We start from the raw sequence: 20,291 nt of genomic DNA, 5'->3' as shown, positions 1-20,291 counted from the left end.
GTGTTTTATTAATTCCATACTTAGCAGCAGAAATGGATTTTTCTTGAGTAAAACGTAATAATCCCTTTAAAAACACACGATGAGTAACAGATGAAGCACCGGGAAGTTGGTTTTACAGAAATAAACTTTTTATTTATATATATATATATAGCTCTGTCTCTTGTTCACAAACAAGTTCAATATAATTTAACAATAGATGGGTTAAAAGGCTGCTTGAAGTTCTGGCACTATACTGAGACAATCCGATCTTCAATGTTTCTCAGGCAACATCTGGAGTGTTACTGCAATCCTTTCATGCTGTGTGTGCGTGTATATATACATACATACACACACAGCATGGGAAGGAATATATACAGCGTGAAAGGAAATATATGCATAACCAAAATATTAAAAAAATTGATCCCGCAAGTAAATTTTGGTCATGCAAAGCGAAAAAGACAAGATTCCAACTCGGCACATCATTAACAAGACTTAAACCATTACACAATAGTTCAGTTATAAACTGTACCATTATACAGCATACAATTACAGAATAAGCTAATACTGTGCAAATACACGAACTGTACAAAAGTATTTTGTTAATCTCTTCCCAAAAATACACCTACGTAAGACATTTAGAAAATATCACATTTGATGAAACAGCAAAAATATACACCTTTCATATCCCTGTCTTCCTCGTCCTTTGTGCATTTAAATCTTACATTCTGCAATAGTGTCTCTGATTTGTCTACAGTACGTGTTGAGAAAAAAAAAAGCAATGACAATCGTTGGATGGTAAAATGTAAAAACTCATGAAATCGATCATGATAATTGAGCTACCTTTTCAAAGTGCAAAGAGAGCAGGTTGAGTACGTGTCTATGTTAAAGCCGCCCGTGCTTCTGTACCAGAGGGAATCTCACTGATATAAGATTAAGATTTTAAGGGAATTTCTCTTTATTGATATAAAAGTGCAGGCACTATAAGAAATGTAGAACATCTCTGTCTTCAAGTAAGGTCAGTCTCCGAGTTCTTCTGTTCCGACATTAGGATGGATTCGGTTTCACCTTTCAGGATGAGGTTCTCAAGACCTCGTTTAAACGCGTGTGGACATTGGCGGGCTGGGCGGCGGCACAAGCCGTCAGGCTCAGCCCCATCTGGGCGTAAAGGGCTTGGCACAAGGTGGCTGTGGCACCCCTCACGCTGCCGCCCCGGCCGTGGATGGTGCCGCTGTGGGTGGAGGTGCCCAGGAGGTGCCACAGCAAGGGAAGCACTCTCTGCTCCACCATCTGCGGCTTACGAGGGTAGAGCGCTGTCACAAGATCTGAGAACGGACGAGAAGCGAGATACGACATATAAACCAACACGGAGCCAAGGCTGAATCTATCGCGAAAACTGTTTAGAATTATTAAAACATACATACCTGCGACCTTTTGGATAAGATCCACCTTTGCTTTGCCATTTAGGAACTGGGCCTTTGTGCAGAAAGGCTGAAGAAGAAGCACGTTATCTGTCAAGGAAAAAAGTATGGAAAGAAATCATCAAGTCATGTAAAGACGGTTCTCCAATTACACCGAAAACCTCTCACTTCAACCAGAAATACTTGGAGCGTACCAAGATTTAAGATAAGTGCATCAATAGCTTCAACGGCAGCCGAGTAGATGGCGTTGTTCTTGGAGTTTAGGTGATTGTCCATGATTGCCGGGACCAGGATGTTGACCACTTGGGACAAGTTGTCCTTTAAGAGGGGGATGATTTTCTGTAGGGACTCGAGGGCATGCAGGTTGACCTTGGCGTTGGACTCCTGCAGCCTGGCCTTGAACGCATCAAACAACTGAGAGCAGGAAAAAGAACAAAGTGGAGGAACAGAGACATTTTGGTGACTTACGTGATGATAACTGAGAACCACAAACAAGCACAGGGCAAGAAATATTTATAGGCTTTGGAAAAAACAATGAAAAAACAAAACGGGAGTACCAACCGGGTAAATACTATTGATGACCAGTTTGGGGTTGTGCTGGCTGTCGGCTACGAGCTGGTCGATTCCCTTGATCCTCTCTCTGAAGTCCTTTGAACCCAGCAGACCTGAGATCTGCTGGATGTATTCGTTTTTGTCGGCGATACTCTGTGTCTGAGGTCTGCTGCTGTAATGGCTATTTGACTCCCTGTAGATGATGCAGAGCACATCAAAAGGTTTGCTTTTAGAGACCCGTCAGTGTGCATGAATAGCTTTGTACTTTCTGTGCGCGTCGTACACTTTGGGGTTAGCTACACCCTTTGCTTCAAAGGGCAGAGTGTAGTGTACAGCGCTGCTGTAGGGGTTTATATTTCCACCTACCTGGTGGTCTGGTTGAGTGGCTCTCTGGTGAGAGAGGAGGCCCTGACTGTACCGCTGCCCGGGAGGGAGCGCCGACCTCTGGCAGACTGGGTTTCTTGGGGCATCTCACCGAGACCCTGAAAACAAAGACAACGATCTCCAGTCAAGATGCCGGTGTGACCTTTAGCTAAAGCACCAGGAATGTAATAACGCCGATGTGTGTTAAAAAGTAGTACCTTTGTCTTGAGAGTGAAAACAGTGTCTCTGACGGTCGGCAGGTCTTTGGGGGCGATATATTTCTCCAGGATCTTGTCAAAGTCCGGGTGGGATGACAGAGAGAGCAGCATTCGACGCCCAAAGTACCTGTTGGTTGAACCAGTGTGAACTCAGACCCGAAATTCAGATATTATCAGCGATTATTAGTTCTGGCTTCTAAGCGGCAATGTCTGCTGGTTTTGCAGTCCAAAAATAAGCTGCTTTTGTTTTTAGATATCCACTTCAGCTATAGTCTTATTTACATTCATGTGGCGACATAGTGTTACAAATCTCGACAACAAACTGTGGCGGGTTTTTATTGCATGTGCCAACCAATGTCCAACATTCAGGAATCAGGACGAATCCTTGTGTGTGTGAACATAACTGGTGCATGCAGCGACAAAAACAAAGTGTACCTTGCTTCCTGCGAGGAGTCTTGTGTGAGTCTGGCGACGGCAGGGAGGATCCTGTCAGTGAGATCTTTACCTCCAGAAAGAAGGCGGGTCACACCAACCTTCTCCACCAGGTTGACCAGGTGCTGGGCGGCGCATTTTCTCACCACTGCATTCAGGTGACTATCGGAGGAGTGGAAACCAATTCAGATAAATCATTCAGAAAACGACGCCAAAAGTATAAATTGTTACTTAATTAACATTACACGCACTGACCCGAGTCCCCCAGAGAGGAGAGCGTTGATGCCACGAGTTGGTGTGCAGTGCTGGACCATGCAGCCCAGTGCGGCATCTACGTCCTGCCTGATGAAGGTGTTGCACTCCCCGGCCTTCTGCAGTAAAGCTTTGACCGTCCCATCCAGCTCCTGGTCCATCGCCTTCTCGAGATGGGTGTACAGGTCACCCAGCGTACATACGGCAACCCTGGAGACACTTGAGCGCAGGTTCTTCACCTGAAGGACACGGACATTGTTAACACCTAACACAGCATAAGACACTGAGAAGTTAGCTGCAAAGTAGGATATTAACACATGAATCGGGTGCAAAGCGGTTTGGAGTGCCGAAAAAGGTAAAAATGCTGCAGGATTATTATAAAACGGGTCAGACTACCTCTTGAATAACACACAGGCAAACATCGTGGAGACTGCCCTGCAGTGTGTCCGAGTGGAAGTTAGCCAGACTGCGCAGGAACGTCAGACCCTCGATCTTCTTCTCCCTGAGGAAAGAAAACAATGTCCCCTCTCTAGAAGCCATCCAAACTATTGCCCCACGAAGCAGTGCATCTCCGTAAGGTGCGAGTGTTTCTCACCAGTCCTCCGAGCCGAGCAGGTTGAAGCTCTGCGTCAGCGCCAGGTTGGGCTTGGAAAAGGGACGCGGCTCCGGAGGCTCCGAGACGTTCCTCTTGTGGCCCACAGTACCAGGGGACAGCTCATCTGAACGCCCGCCAGACACCAAACAAGACACAGATTGGTTCTCGTGTTACATCTCTATCAGTCTGAAAACCAGCAGAGCGCGTGTGGGCGGCGGTGCATTAACAGAACGGTGTCAAAACAAAGCATTTTGGCACATTAACACACACATCTTAGTCACCCATGCTCCGGTGGCTCTGACAGTCTAATTAGTGTGACTGCACTTTGGATCAACAAAAGCCTGTTGAGGCATGGGTTCATTTATTTATAATGCAGTGGAATATTGCCTAAATTGTATTCTGTGTGGGACCCACTGAGAGAGGATACATTATATCGTTAGAAAGCTACACAGGGAAACTTTTTGGTTGATTAAAAAAAAAAAACACCTGAGCTGTGGGACAGCGACGGTTGGGTCCTGCTGAGGCTCGGGGCCCTGCGCAGACGGGAGAGTTTTTTGGGGTTGGGGGGCACCGTGGGGGGGCTCGGCTGGTGCGGCGGAGTGAAGCTCTGGGGTCCCGGTTGGCCGACAGGACTGGTGGGGCTGACAGGAGACTCGTCAGGGAGACGGCCTGATTTTAAAGCCGTTGTGCTGCCGTTGAGATGCACATCTACAACAGAAATAGATCATTTCAAGCCTCCAAAAAAAATTAAGGACACACAGCAACCCCCTCCCCCATATTAAACATTGTATTGTTTTGTGCCTTCTCACAACATACAGAAAGAAAAAACGGAAACATCTAAAATAGAATTCAGACTCAGGTTGAAATCTTCGCTTGCCTTTGCTGATTAACGCTCTATTGTCCTCTGTCGGTGAGTCACACAGCATCTGTCTCACGCGTTGGCGGATCTTGTCTCGTGCGGGGTCCACTTGACTGCACCGCCCCTCTTGTTGATCCAGACACTGCAGCCTTGTCTTATTCCGGCTGAACCGGCCATTGTTCACCCTCTGCTGGACACGCAGTGAACAGAAAACACACGTGGCCTTTGGTAACTGGAAACCTTGTATGATGTACAAGGATTCGGAGCTGGACAAAGTGCTACGAACCATCAGCTCCTCTGGACGGGGGCTGTCGTCACTGTCTCGGTGAGTGCCGGACCCAGCGTGGCTGTAGATGCCCGCTGAGGGCTCAGTGGGGGGTTTGGCCACAGAGTCACCCTGCTCAAGTAACGAGGCGTCTCCTGGACGGCTGGAGGGCGGCGCGGGGCCAAACATGCCTGGAAGGCATGGGAAGGGGCGGGGGGGTTGGGAATGATTTAAATGTGTAACCACAATGGTGGATTAATTAAATTAAACTTTCACGGCTGCCAGCGGTATCAGTAATTAGATCTGTTTTCACGACAGTGACAGTTTGTGAGGTAAGTTTGTGTCAGGTAAATTCAGGGAAACGTTCTGTTCTATTTGACGTTTGTCTGACCTTTGACCGGCCTCAGAGCTCTGACTGATTCGAGGAAGGCCGGTTTGACCAGCGGAGGCGACGGCCTTGTGTTCTCTTCCTCGGTTTCGATTGTACCGTTGGAGTGAGCGACTCTCTGCCCAAAAACACCCACGTCGGACAATTGTTCGTTTCCCTGTGACAATCCTTGGGACAAGAAACAAATAAAGCGTAAATAAGATAAAGAGAGTGATGAAACAGTTTGGGCTAAACCGTACGATCCCTTTCCTACCCGGAAGGCTGCTGAAGTCCATGGACACAGAAGACCTCAGTGTAGCTGACGGCGTTCTCTCAATCGGAGCTTTCACTCCCGGAGAAGCAGAGTTTCCGGGACTGTTGACAGACGTGACAAGTGAGAAATAATACGGGAACCTTGCTTGGCGCCTTTAAACACATTGATGGGTAGAACGTCCTCACCGCTTTAACATTTACTCCGTGAAATGACACCTAACATCAGGTACTAGTCCGACTTCTGTCCTGACTGACAGAATTTAGTTATACACGGCCTTTGTGTTTATAGGGGACATACATGTCAATACATCTAATCAGTTCATCTGGTCTACAGGAGGAACCTATGTTGTGAGCATTACAACAGATACGGAGCCCATACCTGGTTCTGATGCCATTGAAGCTATAGTTGCCGAGTGAGCTCAGACTCTCGCTCTCGCTGGCTGAGCTGGTAAGCGTCGGGGAGGTGTGCGATAGTGAGTCCGGACCCAGGTCCAGCCTCACTGCTGAGTCGGGGCTGTCTGGATCTGAATGGCTGAGGCTCACCTTGGCCCTCTTCTTGGCAGCACTGTTGCGCAACGAGCGCAGGGAGTTCTGCATCTGTGAGCGCCACACAGATTGGCACATACGAGAAGGTAGTGGGAATATAGTTAAAAGGAGCCACACTTTAACCCCCTGGATCTGCAGAAGTGCATTTGCTGACCTCCTGCATGTCCAGAGGATCATCCTCTTGAGTTTCTCGCGCCACATAGATTCCGCCAGAGTCCAGGTGAAGGTCCCTCTCTGGCTGCTGGTTCCGAGGGCTGCCGGCAGCATTGGACCGCTGGCAGTTATGGTTCTGGGCCGGCTCTGCAGGTGGGACGACTGGCGAGAGAGATAGGGACGCCCTGGTGCTGCTCAGGGCCCGGCGGAAAGACGAAGTGGAAGAGGAACTCACAAGGGAGGCCCGAAGAGGCCGGGGCGAGCATCCGCCAGAGGGAGGGTCTCCTGGAGGATTTGTAACATGGAGGATTAAAGAATAGAATAAAAACACAGGCACAAAGAGGCCACGGTGTCTTTACAGCTCACATGTCAACGTGGGTCTTTTATTTTCACCAAATTACCCTTTGCTGTGCACAACGTGTCTCTCCATGGGCTGCCGTCCCGCTGGTCAGGGTTGTTCTCTCTCTTGTGTGGCCACGTGTTGGACATAGAGAGGGAGGAGTCTGCATGGCGGCGGGACAGTGTCGGAGTAAGGATGCGTCCTTGGAGGGAGGCCAGTGGGTAGGAGGGCAGCAGGAAGGATCCTGACGTGGTGTGGTTCGAGGGGAGGGAGAACGTGCGCTCAACACTGGAGTTGCTTGAGAGCAGGCGACCTTTGGGTGCCCCTATGAGAGAGAGCGAGAGAGAGAGCGAGTTCGGGCATTAGGAACGACGAAACACTGAGCACTTCAAGGACTCGATTGCGTCGTTACCGTGATTTGTTTGTTGCCATAGTTATGCAAAGTCTAAGTCAATAAACTTTAAAACAGGTGATCATTCTGAGGTTATGACTCCATACCAACATCTGGATCAGAAAAGTTGGTGGATTTAAAGATGTCGGGGTCCAAGTTGAGGCTTCCGCTTCTTCTGAGGCGTGCAGGGGACTCCCTCCTTCTAGAGGATTGTGGCTTTTGAGTTGGAGAAGAACCTAAATGAAAAGTATTTTCATTTTCCTATTCTTCACAAAACTATTGTACTTCTGGTTACTATAATTGGTTTACTTCCATTTCTACACAATTGTTTTTTCTGTAATTTCATTCTATGATGACGACAATATGATCAGGGGATTATTTCCACTACATTGTTTTATGCTGTTGCAGAGGTATGTCTTAATATAATGAATCGCTTAGTAATAGCTTCCTTATTACAATAACCAATAACTTACTATTTATGTGTTGCGTCGCATACCAAACCCGTTTCCAACACATATAATGAATTTCTCTGACAGAATTGGAGACTAGTACGACAGCATGAATAAGTGGGGAAACGAAGTCACGTTTTGAAAGCACAAGAATAATCAGGTAGGCTACGAGGTGTTTGCGCTAATGAAGAGTATTGGACCAGTTGGACATTTTAAGGTGATTAATTGTGTCCATAACGTTCCAGCGGGAGCGAACGGTTGGTGAATGTCATGTCCTCCACTGGTATGTTGTGAGACAGGAATGCCATTTATCTGCCTGGCAGCTGTGCTAATATCAGGGCTGTTGGTGACATGTGGCACCGCGACTCCTCTGACTCAGCATGCTAATCCAATTTAAAGGAGTTCTAAATCGAGTTTGGCTAATGTGGACTATGACAACCAGTTAGTATTACTTACACGACATAAGGAATATATATTATATATAATATATTATACACACACACACACACACACACACACACACACACACACACACACACACACACACACACACACACACGTGTAATAGTGAGAGAAGAGAGTGTTGCCACTTACTAAAACTTGGTATGTAGTTCTCTTGACTCAGCTTCTTGGACAGTGGAATGAAATCCTTACCGGACACCTATTGGGCAGAAAATCATTTATTTTCATAGCAACAATAGAGGATGAAGTTCCAATTGTAAAGCAATCCTTAACCAGCAGGACTAATTGTAATTCCATCCACCAGTCTGAACAAAGGGCATGTATTATCCAGCGTGTATTATCCAGCTCAGACAAGAGACACTGGCAGCCACAAAGATCGTCTGCTACTGTAAACAGATTTAAGTGAATATACAGAAAGATAAAAGAAATGACAGAATTATGACAGCTTTTTGCATTAGCCTCAGACAGACAGAGAGAGAGTATTCCTACTGACTCAAACCTGATCAGCACTGATCGTGTAGCTCATGGTGGGATTGCAATCAACACTAGCAGTAAATAAGACGTGTTTTACAAGAATAACGTTGCGATATATTCGATCGTGTGACACACACCCCTTCAGTGAGTGTGCTGTGTGGGGTTGCTGGGAAACAGACACTGCTGTAAACAGAATGTTTTTCAAACGAAGGCTCTAAACTGGGTACTAGTTTCCAGAACAAAATATTTTCAATCAATAACTCGTGAAGAGTCATCGATCTCAACAAATGGACACTGTTAGAGGAGCGTGTAGAGCTTTTGTTTAAAAAAATCATTCCAATTTGTTATAAATAATAATAAAATATGACATGTCATGTCAGTGTCGGGTTGATCAGGATTTTCACATTGGATGCAGCAACAGGGTCACTGAAACCATTCATCTGCACCCCAGGAACAGGCTCAGACATCCAACACAGCGGTCACATTTGACCTTTCTACTTTTCCTCCTGTTTAGGGAATTGAGAGACTTCGAGCAATACAATTCAGCCTATTTTTAACCTGCCAAATGGATTGTTTAATAATTTAAAAAATAAATCCTCTTTTAGAGCATTATGAACTGTCAAATAATATGTAAATTGGTACGCACAAGCAAATGTGCAGATCTCGATGTCGTATGGTGTGTGACATAACTAGCCCTCTGCTGTACTCCATCCATACTGCGTCATGAGAGATGTAGCTTTATCGAAGGCTTTCCCCCCCCCCGAACTCCCTCTGAGAAAAGTGACACCTCTAAGATTTCTGTTTGGCTGGGTGCCGCTGGGTGTGACTCAGCTCGTTCAGACCGGTGTGCATTTCCGACAGTAAACAAACAAGAGCCCCGCCTTTCGAAGATGGATTCATTGTTACTGAGATTCAGATTTAGCTGTGAGCCGAGGAAGACTAAAAGGGAGGCGAGCACAGGGGGGGGGGAAGAAGAACCACTCTGCTCTTTGATTACTGTAACGCTCGACTGATTGGGAGCAAATTAACAAACCCCCTGATCAAAAGGATGCTCTTCAGTTCACGGTGCTCTTAAAGACAAGCAAGACTGGTGAGCCTTAATTGCATTGGATTACAAAGAGTATTTTGAGAGGAAATAAAAAGGGGAATGCTGCTCGTTGAGTAAATAGCTGCTTCATTGGTGTCGATCAACTGCAACTAAAAGGATAAAATCTCTATTTGTTTGCTGGGTACATTAACCAACAATACACCAGATTAAAAACTATATGGAATAAGTATCTGATGGTCCCCACCTTTTCAGAGCACTTTTTGTTCCATTGCTGGTCATTCTCAGTGGAGGAGCAGCTCGACGTCTCCCAGGGCAGTTTGTTCTTCCCTTTGCCGGCACTGACGATCCTCCTTTGAAGCGGAAGGTCATCGGTGAGCGACCCTAGGCTGCCGTAGCCGCACAGTCGCCCCCCGTCCGGTTCGGTTCTGTGGCTCCTAGCGCTGCTCGCCCGCCCTCCGTTCATCACCCAATCCAGATCGGCCCCAGAGCCGTACTGCGGGGAGCACCGGTGTGCTGGTTTGGGGGCCACCAATCCGTACTCCACCACCCCATCCGAGGAGAGCTTGGGCAGGACGCGCCTCGCTCGTCTCGCCTGCACGGCTGCCATGAGGCCCTCCGCGTCCTCGTCGAGCTCCACCATGTCCACAGCTTTCATCAGAGGATGCTTTCTGCCCGTGTCGAGGCAATAGTCAAAGACAGCAAACAGCTCCAGGGCAGCGTGACGGACCTTCCTTTTGCTGTCGGCCAGGTACGGGGCCACCTCCAAACACAGCTTTGGGATGTTGAAAGCTTTTCTAGGATGAGTGAGCATAGCTGCCATAATGATGTTCAGGACATCTTCCCGAACCCTTGAATTCTTGTGTTTCAAGTGGCCAGTGACCAGATCCAAGACTTTCTGCGGCGGGAGAGTTTTCATCAACTGTCGAAACACATTCATGTATTCATTTCTGGTGATGGTGTGAGTGTCCCCTAAGGTCCTCAGAGCCACTAGAACGATCTGTTTGAAATATATTTCTACACCTGTGTCTAGTTTCTGAATGAGTAGGTTTAAAAGTTGTAAAGTGCCGAACAACACTTTAAAATTACTGTCACCCAGAAGTTGAGGGAGAAAATTGATGAACTCCTCAATACTGCCAGAAGGGACAGATTTTATGTCCACTTCCGAGAGGATGCGTCTGAGGTCTTCCACTCCATTTGTGCGATTTTGGAAATTTTTCAGGTCCAGAAGGAGCTCCTGTAACTCCTGGGAGATCAATCCAGGTATCATTATTGATGGTCTCGGGGGCTGTGGTCAAATTTGGGAAATGAAAGGAGCGCCAACGATCCGGCGAGGCCAAATGGATCCGTCCTCTTTACTTGGTGATTTCATCTCGAGTGGTGAGGGAAACCCACTGGCCTGGTCATCAAGCTGTGAATGCAAAGCACAGAGGAAAAAAAAAATGAACAGGGCAAACAAACGACTGAATACATTATTCACATTTCCTGAGGGGGCAATTAAATGAGCAAAAGTCATCATGAGTATTTTTTTTACATTTTTCCATTCAATGAGAAAGTGTTTCCAAACTTTTGACTGGTACCGTGTGTAAACATGTTCCAAAGCCTGGTAACTGTACATTGAACCGATGGAGTGCGTTACCGCCCATCGACACTACGATCCATCGATCGATCAACGTGAACGAAGGCTTCGATAGATCGATTTACAGCGATCGGACAACCACTTGTGGCTGCGATGCACAGCACCGTTAGTTTTAGCAGAGAGGTTTATATAACGTTTACTGCGGCATTGCGTTGCGTTGCATTTACGTCCTGCCGTTATAGAGTTGGTTAGTACGACGCGTGTAGCGACTTACACGATTCCCGAGTAACGTCATCAATCGATCCCTTGGCGAAGTTACCGTTAAGCGCCCGTGCCGGTTAGCTCCAAACAGCCGTAACGTTAGCCTCTTCAACGTCACGGTGCTAAGCTAACGCGCTTACCCCGCTAACGGTAACTGTTTCAGGGGTTAGTGCGGGCTAACTGGGGGCTAGCAAAGTTGGGAAAACAGCAGGAAAACATACCTCGAATTTCTCCCCCCCTCCTCCTTCTCCTTCTCCTCCTCCTCCTCCTCCTCCTCCTACTCCTACTCCCCGGTGTTCTTCCGCTCGAGGAGACTATTTAATGTCCCGTCGTCCCGAGCTCCATGGCGTGCTGCGGCGGCGGCGACGGCTCCACAAGTGCGGACATTTTTACTCTCCCCCCCTCGGCTTGTTTCAGCTGATTTCTGGAGTGTTTGGATGTGTGGAGAGTAAAAAACAAACAAACAGAAAAGCTCCGGAGGCATTGACGCCGAGAGGAGCCCACACATACACGGGCACACACACACGCGCGCGCGTGCACGCACGCACACACACACAGACACACGTTCTACACACCGAGGAAGCAAAATGGCGAATAGATGTCGCAAACGGAGCGCTTCCATGGTGACGCGTCCTCGAGGCGGTCCGTCATCGCCGCGGAGCCGCAGCGCGCGCGCGCGCAGGTGATCTTTGAGAGATGAATCCAGCGTCAGGTGGATTCGCGTGTGCGCGTGTGTCTAGTTTTTAGCTCCGCGTTGTTTGGGAATAAAACATGAGTACGAAGTAAAATGTACGGTTCTGTGTGTTTTTATTTGAGTTCTGCTTATAACGGTAATGCGTAGATGGATATAGCAGTTTATTTGATCACGAGGTATATCTACGCGTTATCGGTTAATAGTTTTATTTTTAATAGACAAATAAATCATTAGAATAAGGGTTTATGAAATAGCATTTAGTTGCATCAATTCGTGGGACACAAAGGAGGTTCACGTTTACTGTAGAATATTCTTATTCATGCAAAAACGATACAATAAAAGGCCTTTTTAAACTTACTATACAATTATGTAACTATATACAAAATATTTCAGAAACAAACGTACCTTTTAATCGTTGCCATTGTTTGAAAACTAACTCACTCGCACAACACTTTATATGTGGAGAAGAGAACGTTTAACTAAATTTAAATAAAGCGAATTCGTTTGAGTGACTAAAATAGTTAGTGGAGACCTTTACAAAAAATGTATTCTGCGTTCAACTTGCTGAACCTGCAGGTAAAAGTTGTATTTTATTGTATGGGTTGAAAACAAATACTTTCACTACCGTTGCATCACCGTTTCATGATCTCTTCCTTTAAAATGTCGTGAATGTGACTTTATTTTGAAGGGCAGCGGAAGTAGCAGGTTTTTATAGGCGCTCATCTGTAGCTCCGCGGCTCGGTTGGCAGTTGGTTGTTTTCTCGATAGCCGCCCGGGGTTCCTTCACGTCGCCGCTGAACTCCGCCACTGAAGTCTGTCATTACAGCGGCACACCAGGCGGTTTACAGATTACAGGTTTGTCGCCCTCGAATCGACGGGTATCGTATGTTATCTAACGGCCATCTGTAACGTCACGTTTGGTATCCGTCAGCCATGTTACTGTATATCAATCAACGGTGCAGCTAAACCACATTAACCGTATTTATATGTAGCGGCTAACCTGCGCCGCCTGCAGTGCAATAAAAACAAACCCAGGCGCTGTGTGTATTTGCTGCAGGCGAACAATGCCGACGATACGATGGGATCATTAACGTTAATACGCATACGACACACGGCTACATGTTTTTGCTTCTGAAAAATGCCTGTGCGGTTCGCGGTGTGTTAGCTAGCGTCCGCTAGCCGTCCGCCGCTGCAAAGCTAAGCGGTAACGTTTTGCTAGCGAGTTTTGATCCGGCCGTGTCCCCCGTCGCAAAGCCGAGGCCTCAGTCAACACAACTAACGGTCGCCGTTACTCTGACTTGTTGTCCGGCAGCATTTATGCAGCGCGAGGTCAAGCTACAACATGTTGTCTTCACGTCATCGGCCAGTTCGCTCCGTTGATTTTTAAGCAGCCTTGTCGCTGGCGAAGGAGGTCGTGCTTCTTTAACTCCCCTCACAGCAGGCTGCCGGCAGAGCGAGACGGAACGACCACCGTGTAACAACCAAAAACATCCCAGAATGCATCACACCGCCCAAGTGTGATTCCTTGACGTGCGCTTTCATTACGTCACGTTGCAAGGCTCGTGTTTATTTGACTCGCAGTCTCTGAGACAAGAGGTCGTCCTTATCTGTGCAGAGACATACTGGCTGTTGGTCACTTGTCAGTCAAGTCCTAAAATGTCACTTCATTAGCGGCGGCCTTCAAAACGCAGCAGACTAATGTGTGGATTCCTCCTGAATTCAGATGGACCAGCAGGACCAGTCCTATATGTTTGCCAGTCTGAAGCGGCCTCACTCGGAGCAGTTGCTGCAAGGCCTCCAGCTCTTGCGGCAGGATCACGAGCTATGTGACATTGTCCTGCGCGTGGGTGATGCCAAGATCCATGCTCACAAAGTAGTGCTGGCCAGCATCAGCCCGTACTTCAAGGCCATGTTCACGGGTAACTTGTCGGAAAAGGAGACCTCCGAAGTGGAATTCCAGTGCATCGAAGAGACGGCCTTGCAGGTATGCCTGGAACCAGCGGGCACTTTGCTGACTGCCGTGCCGTAGTTTCTTGTTTGTTTTGACGCTTTTACTCCTTCTCTTCCAGGCCATTGTTGAATATGCCTACACGGGTACCGTGTTTATCACCCAGGAGACTGTGGAATCTCTGCTGCCGGCCGCCGACTTACTCCAGGTCAAGCTTGTCCTTAAGGAGTGCTGTTCCTTCTTAGAGAGCCAGCTCGACGCTGGAAACTGTATCGGCATCTCCCGCTTTGCAGAGACCTACGGCTGTCATGACCTGTGCTTGGCCGCCACCAAGTTCATCTGTGAGAACTTCGAGGAAGTTTGTCTCACGGAGGAGTTTTTCGAACTGACGAGAGCGGAGTTGGATGAAATCGTGTCCAATGACTGTCTTAAGGTGGTCACAGAGGAGACTGTGTTTTACGCCCTGGAATCATGGATCAAATATGATGTGACTGAGAGACAGCAGCATCTGGCTCAGCTGCTGCACTGTGTCCGCCTTCCGCTACTCAGCGTCAAATTTCTCACCCGCCTATATGAAGCCAACCACCTTATACGAGATGACCACGCATGTAAGCACCTGCTCAACGAGGCCCTCAAATATCATTTTATGCCGGAGCACCGGCTGTCCTATCAGACTGTGTTGTCAGCACGACCACGGTGTGCCCCGAAGGTGCTGCTCGCGGTAGGAGGCAAGGCTGGACTGTTTGCCACGTTAGAAAGGTACAAAATGATTTCTAGATAAAAATGGCAAGCACTATTGAAAAGGCAATCTTCTAAATGATGTGTTGTTCCTTAGACTAACGGACCGATCTCCTAATATCTCTCTCACTTGTAGCATAGAAATGTATTTCCCTAGGACCGATTCCTGGATCGGACTGGCCCCGCTCAGTGTACCCCGGTATGAATTTGGAGTGGCAGTGCTGGACCACAAGGTGTATGTGGTGGGAGGCATCGCCACGCACATGAGACAAGGCATCAGCTATCGGAGACACGAGAGCACGGTGGAGAGCTGGGACCCCGAAAGCAACACCTGGTCCTCGGTGGAGCGGATGGCCGAGTGCCGCAGCACCCTCGGCGTTGTGGTCCTGGCGGGCGAGCTGTACGCCCTGGGAGGCTACGACGGCCAATATTACCTCCAGTCGGTGGAGAAATACGTGCCCAAGTTAAAGGAGTGGCAGCCTGTGGCTCCCATGACCAAGTCCCGCAGCTGCTTTGCCACCGCGGTGCTGGATGGCATGGTGTACGCCATCGGCGGCTACGGCCCCGCCCACATGAACAGGTAACGCCACGGAGAGTTATCTATGGGCACTTTTACTAACTTTTAGCTTGTATTGTTTAGGGAGTATGTATGAAAGTGCAACAAGCATTTGACACCTCTTAATTAATTATGAAAAATTGTGAAATCAAATTCAGCTACTCTTTTACAATATTGACACCGCCAAGTGTAATGATGCATCCCTTTTATCTTCTGTAGATTGACCAATATTCAAAAAGGATCAATCAATCATTCCCGCTGTAGCTTGTCAGTTCTACTTGTGATGAGGAAAACCTATTTCCCTTGAACTTGTTTTACTCAACTTTCTGTTTAAGGTGAAGTTCAAATATGAAAACCAACCGTTCTTCTAACCTTCAGATTCAAAATGGTCCTTGGTTTGTGTGAAAAACGTGTCGATATTTTGGGCCTTCTACTCTGGTTCTTTCTCACGGTCCTGTTAGTTATTCAACGGAGCTGGTAATCGGGTGGAAGATGTCAAGTGTTGCTGACAAAATGGCCGGGCCAGGAGTCGTAAGAGAAGTGGTTGCTGAAGTTTGGTAGAGACGGCGCCTGGCTGTGTGCTGCTGGTTACACCGGTTGTTGCTGGCAATCTCTAGAGGGCAGCGTCTCTGTTGCTTGTTTCCTTGACTCCCAAAACCCCTCAGGAGAATGTCTTCGGACATGTAAGCCATTGGGGATGGAAAAAAAATAGTCCCATAAGGTTCTATGTTCTGCAAAACAATCCCTGGTTGCTCCGGTTCCCGTTGCTGTCGTGCCGCCAGTGGCCCCGTTACTAGTTGGATTGTGTGCTTGGGATCACACCACCCAAACTTTTGTCTTTGTAGCTTGGAATAAATATCAATCTATTGAAATATTGTGTTTAAGAAACGTAATTAAACAGAGTATGTGTTTTTTTTTTCCTGTCGTAGACAAATGAGGCTACAAAAAGCAAATAACATTAATGTTGATCTCCAGACAGTGCTTTGTGGTAAATGTAGACCGCTGTAGAAGAACATTCCCCTGTGAATGCTATATTGACTGAGAAAGCTGATCTCTCCCGCTGTGGAGCTTTGCCAGCTGTGTCGACGTGTACCAGGATGGACTTATTTTGTTCAACACAAGCTTGAACAACTTACGACTAATGTCGACGAAGAAATATTCTTACACCCAAACCAAAAAATTCCACCATACACCTAGGCGGAAATTAGGACTGCTTAATTTTCCCTGTAGACAACTTTTGACATAGTTTCCCTTATCCCTGCATATTGTTAAAATGCTGTAATGATTTACCAGGGGGTCTGTCGATGGATTGCAGATTTCAAATCGATTTACATTTTGACTTAATCAATGGTGTGTTTTTATTTTCAATGTTGGTTTTTAATGGCGCTCCATCTCCTGCCCACAGCGTGGAGCGCTACGACCCCAGCAAGGACGCCTGGGAAATGGTAGCCTCCATGGCAGATAAAAGGATCAACTTCGGAGTGGGCGTCATGCTCGGCTTCATATTTGTGGTGGGTGGACACAACGGCGTGTCCCACCTGTCGAGCATCGAGAGGTACGACCCACATCAGAACCAGTGGACGGCCTGTCGGCCAATGAACGAGCCTCGCACCGGTGAGTTTCCACCATGATCCTCTGAAGAGACTATGTGTTGAAGGCTTGAATGGATGTGCAGACTGTCGCTTGAACCTGTTGAGATGCATGACCGTGTTTGATTCAATGCAGGTGTGGGCTCTGCCATCGTCGACAACTACCTCTATGTGGTGGGAGGTCACTCCGGGTCGTCCTACCTGAACACCGTCCAGCGCTACGACCCCATCTCAGACAGCTGGTTGGACTCGAGCGGCATGATGTATTGCCGTTGCAACTTTGGTCTGACGGCCCTTTGACCCATGGCCCAGCCGGCTCGGACCAAATGAGCCAACTTAGACACAAACAAGGTTTCTTTTCTTTTCTGCTCCTCCCGCCCCACATTCATCCTCCAAGTGCTAAAGAGCGCTTGCACACCAATGTGAACACCACAGGGGAGAGAGAGAAATGGAGAGCCTGCTGGTTGGATGGATGTGCTGGCTGGCTGGCTAGAGTTGGGTGGGGCACACGGACGGGGCGGCAGAGATGAGAAAGAGCTGCAAAGTTGTGCAGAACAGAGAGGCGAGACGATTGGACAGCGGTTGTCCCGGGCCGTTGCTGCCGGACCCCAATGTGGACACTGAGCCATTTCCCAGGGGACGGTGGGAGAAAACCAGTCACTTTTGTTTCAAAACTTCTGTTAAGTTAGCAGACATTATTCAGTTTTTCTTCATGCCATTAATTGTGTTAAACACAATTTGAAAACAAAAAAAAACTAAAAGAAAAAACGATTTTCCTGCTGCAGCTGGAACCATGTGTTCAGATTTTCTAGAGCACCGCAGTTTGCTGGTGTATTTGAATGTGGTTGTTGGCCGTGGAGGTGTGCGTGTGTGTGCGTGCGTGTGTGCATGTCGGATAGGATTGTTTGTTTTGTTACGTGTCAGGGTGCTGAGCTGATGCTCGGGCTCAGCGACGCAGGTGTTCTGCATCAAAATCAGTGCTTCACAAAAAAGAGAAAAGTTGAAATCTTTATATTTTCAAAAAGGGCTGCTTTTTCTCTATTGTAAATAAGTCTAAATAGAAATATATATATATATAGATATTAATATATCCTCTAGTGCATTGCCTGTAAATGTTATTCTGCACTGGGTCACTAGGGTGTGAGGGGATGTGTTTGTAGTTGGAGGGTCAGCGTAGACGTGAGTGACACATCCTCCTGGGAGCCATTGTCACACGTTTCTGCTTCATCCTCGGAGAAATAAAATAAAAATAAAAAAATCCCTACCTTCTTGTTTCTGTTACATCTTCTGAAGGTCGGGTCATACACTTCTACTCTTGAGAATAGTTGAAATCGGCCGTGGCCCCCTTTCCACCCTTTGGTCTGCATACAATACCAACTGGTGCTATATTTAGGATTCAGGATTCAGCTCTTTGTCTGTGTTGCCTCACGCAATTGGGTCAACCTCCATCCAGCCGCTGCCTAAGATGCTCCTGATTTGATTCAAGCACTTGCAGTGTTTTCCATGCCGCCCCCCCCTCCACCACCCCCAAGCTGTAAACCCTAGGAGGAAACTGACTTGTAATTGCGTGACGGTTAATGGCCAACCATGCAATAAAACTAAAAGGGCAGCCTGTGGTTGGGGGGCGGGGGGGAACCAGCAACTGCTCTCCATCAATTTCTAGAAAGTCAGAGAAAACCAGCTTGGACTGGTTCAATTAATTCATTTTCATTTAGAAAAGCCCCGGAGGCTGGATATGAGCATGCTTTGTCATTGTCTTAATTCCTGTTCTACTGTCCCTCGCTCCATTTATCCATGTATTTATTTATTCTGCCTGGGCTCCAGGCTGCCCCCTGCTGTCGAACATGGGACCCTCATGTAGCCCCGGGCCTTGTCTGCAGGCTCGGGCTCGAGGTGAACGATCACAGCTCAATTTGAAGTGCCAAAACACAACTTCCTTTCTTTTCTTTTTGTGCATCTTTTCCCCCCTCCAGCATGAGAAACTGCTTCCTTCGAGTGCCACTGTTCAAACTAACAGACGGGCAACGCAAGGCACAGCGCTGGAGGGGGTCACCGGTCTATGAAAGGCTAAGGGGGGGGGGGGGAGGAGGTCTTGTTTAGTCACTTAATGTTCAGGTCTAGTTTGAATTGCTCTCTGCACTGACGTTTGCACAGTAGTGGAAACTTTAACCAAGCTCTGCATTGCACTTACCAAACTATTTGATACATCGTGTAACTTGTGCATACGTTCTCATTTAGGATAACGGCATTTAGGCAATGCAATAAGACTTGTGTTTTCTCTGTGGATGAATATGTACGCGTTTGTCTCTAAACAGCCAAGGCATCTCATATTGCTGTAACAGAAACCAACATGGCATGTCTGTAGGCGGTGACGTCTGATGGGACATCAACTGCCCCGTCCCACCAGGCCGCGGCTCGTGTTGTCATGTTGTTGTGCATGCCGGTTTCGTGTGTGCCAGGCCGATGTTTGAGGTAGCTTCAGATGGATTGCGCACAATTACTGCATTCATTATAATTAATGTCCCAACACAAAGTATACACCTTTTTTATTGTTTTTAATTCTGCTTTTTCCACCTGGTATACAAGTCTTGTGAACATTAGACAAGTCGATGTCTAAACTGAGTGTTTTAAACATTAGGGAAACTATTACTACAGACAGGAACTCAAATGATTTTTGGCAAATTTGTTTAGGATCTAATTGGTGAGACATTTAATCGGTTTGCTTGTTTTCATCACCATGTAGAGAACTTTACTTCTGATTTCTGGTTTATTTAGAAAGCGTAACGTAAGCAACCAAAACATTTCTGCAAATGTGTCATTTTGTTTTAAATATGACTTTAATTGTATTCATAATTTGTACTGTTGTGTCCTGTAACCTGATTTCGTTAGTCACTTGACAGCCGCAGCACAAATAACGCAGGCGTAATTATGTGCTGCGGCCATGATTCACTTCATTCATCAGCATCCGTGTTGTGTACAGTCATGATTTCTGAGGTGTATATTGATTACTAATTTGATTCATTTTTGGAGAGATGCTGATTAAAATCTGCAAACGTGGATCTGCAAAAAGAAGGGATGTTATATATTGAGTTTGTATGCATTTTCATTATGGCCTAACCAATGTCATGTTTTTGCCACCACTTTCACCAAAGTGCTCGTTCAAAGAAAGCCGATGGATGACCAACACCTGGTCTGCCACTAATGTTTGTGTCAGAAAGAGAAAATCCTTTTGAAATTGATGTCAATGTTAGCCAAATAACCACTCTGCTTCTTTTACATTTCCCATTTTGTGTCTGGAGTAAGGTGACGATCTTGAATTTTATATCCTGTGGATTAATACTGGAAGTACAAGATGACCTGAGGTGTAGAAACCGTAGCTTTTCACATTTTGTCATGTTTTTATGATTGAAGACATTTTACATTCTAGTCAGTTTGTGTGGTGCAGTTGTACCCAATTTAAAATAAATGCCTGCCTTAAAAGGTACTGTCTGCT

General features: G+C 47.0%; 2 protein-coding genes across 3 annotated transcripts; one reads left to right on the top strand and one right to left on the bottom strand.

The window, feature by feature from the left end:
* Positions 1-106: 106 nt before the first annotated feature.
* Positions 107-12,072, bottom strand: togaram1 (TOG array regulator of axonemal microtubules 1). Of its 2 annotated transcripts, none has more exons than XM_040198844.2 (22): positions 11,495-12,072; positions 9,681-10,844; positions 8,047-8,113; positions 7,111-7,239; positions 6,674-6,937; positions 6,274-6,557; positions 5,953-6,170; positions 5,575-5,675; positions 5,325-5,489; positions 4,955-5,124; positions 4,687-4,858; positions 4,296-4,517; positions 3,810-3,933; positions 3,611-3,716; positions 3,218-3,453; positions 2,966-3,124; positions 2,531-2,657; positions 2,316-2,431; positions 1,959-2,142; positions 1,592-1,811; positions 1,401-1,487; positions 107-1,301 (listed from the first exon to the last, which is right to left on the bottom strand). In XM_040198844.2, exons 2-22 carry the CDS (start codon positions 10,701-10,703, stop codon positions 1,048-1,050), a joined length of 4,428 nt encoding a protein of 1,475 aa, XP_040054778.2. In that variant the 5' UTR covers positions 10,704-10,844; positions 11,495-12,072; the 3' UTR covers positions 107-1,047. The 2 variants fall into 2 exon arrangements, with proteins under 2 accessions (XP_040054778.2, XP_040054780.2); XM_040198846.2 differs by having other exon boundaries at positions 4,687-4,855; positions 11,495-12,012.
* klhl28 (kelch like family member 28) lies at positions 12,027-20,282 on the top strand. Its single transcript, XM_040198901.2, has 6 exons — positions 12,027-12,822; positions 13,691-13,951; positions 14,037-14,674; positions 14,790-15,233; positions 16,615-16,823; positions 16,935-20,282. Exons 2-6 carry the CDS (start codon positions 13,691-13,693, stop codon positions 17,096-17,098), a joined length of 1,716 nt encoding a protein of 571 aa, XP_040054835.1. The 5' UTR covers positions 12,027-12,822; the 3' UTR covers positions 17,099-20,282.
* The last annotated feature ends 9 nt before the right edge of the window (positions 20,283-20,291 follow it).

This window comes from Gasterosteus aculeatus, chromosome 15 (genome assembly GCF_964276395.1).
Source record: "Gasterosteus aculeatus chromosome 15, fGasAcu3.hap1.1, whole genome shotgun sequence".
NCBI classification, from domain to species: Eukaryota; Metazoa; Chordata; class Actinopteri; order Perciformes; family Gasterosteidae; genus Gasterosteus; species Gasterosteus aculeatus.
The sequence above is the reverse complement of the archived record's forward strand: the minus strand, read 5'-3'. Positions and strand labels throughout refer to the sequence as shown.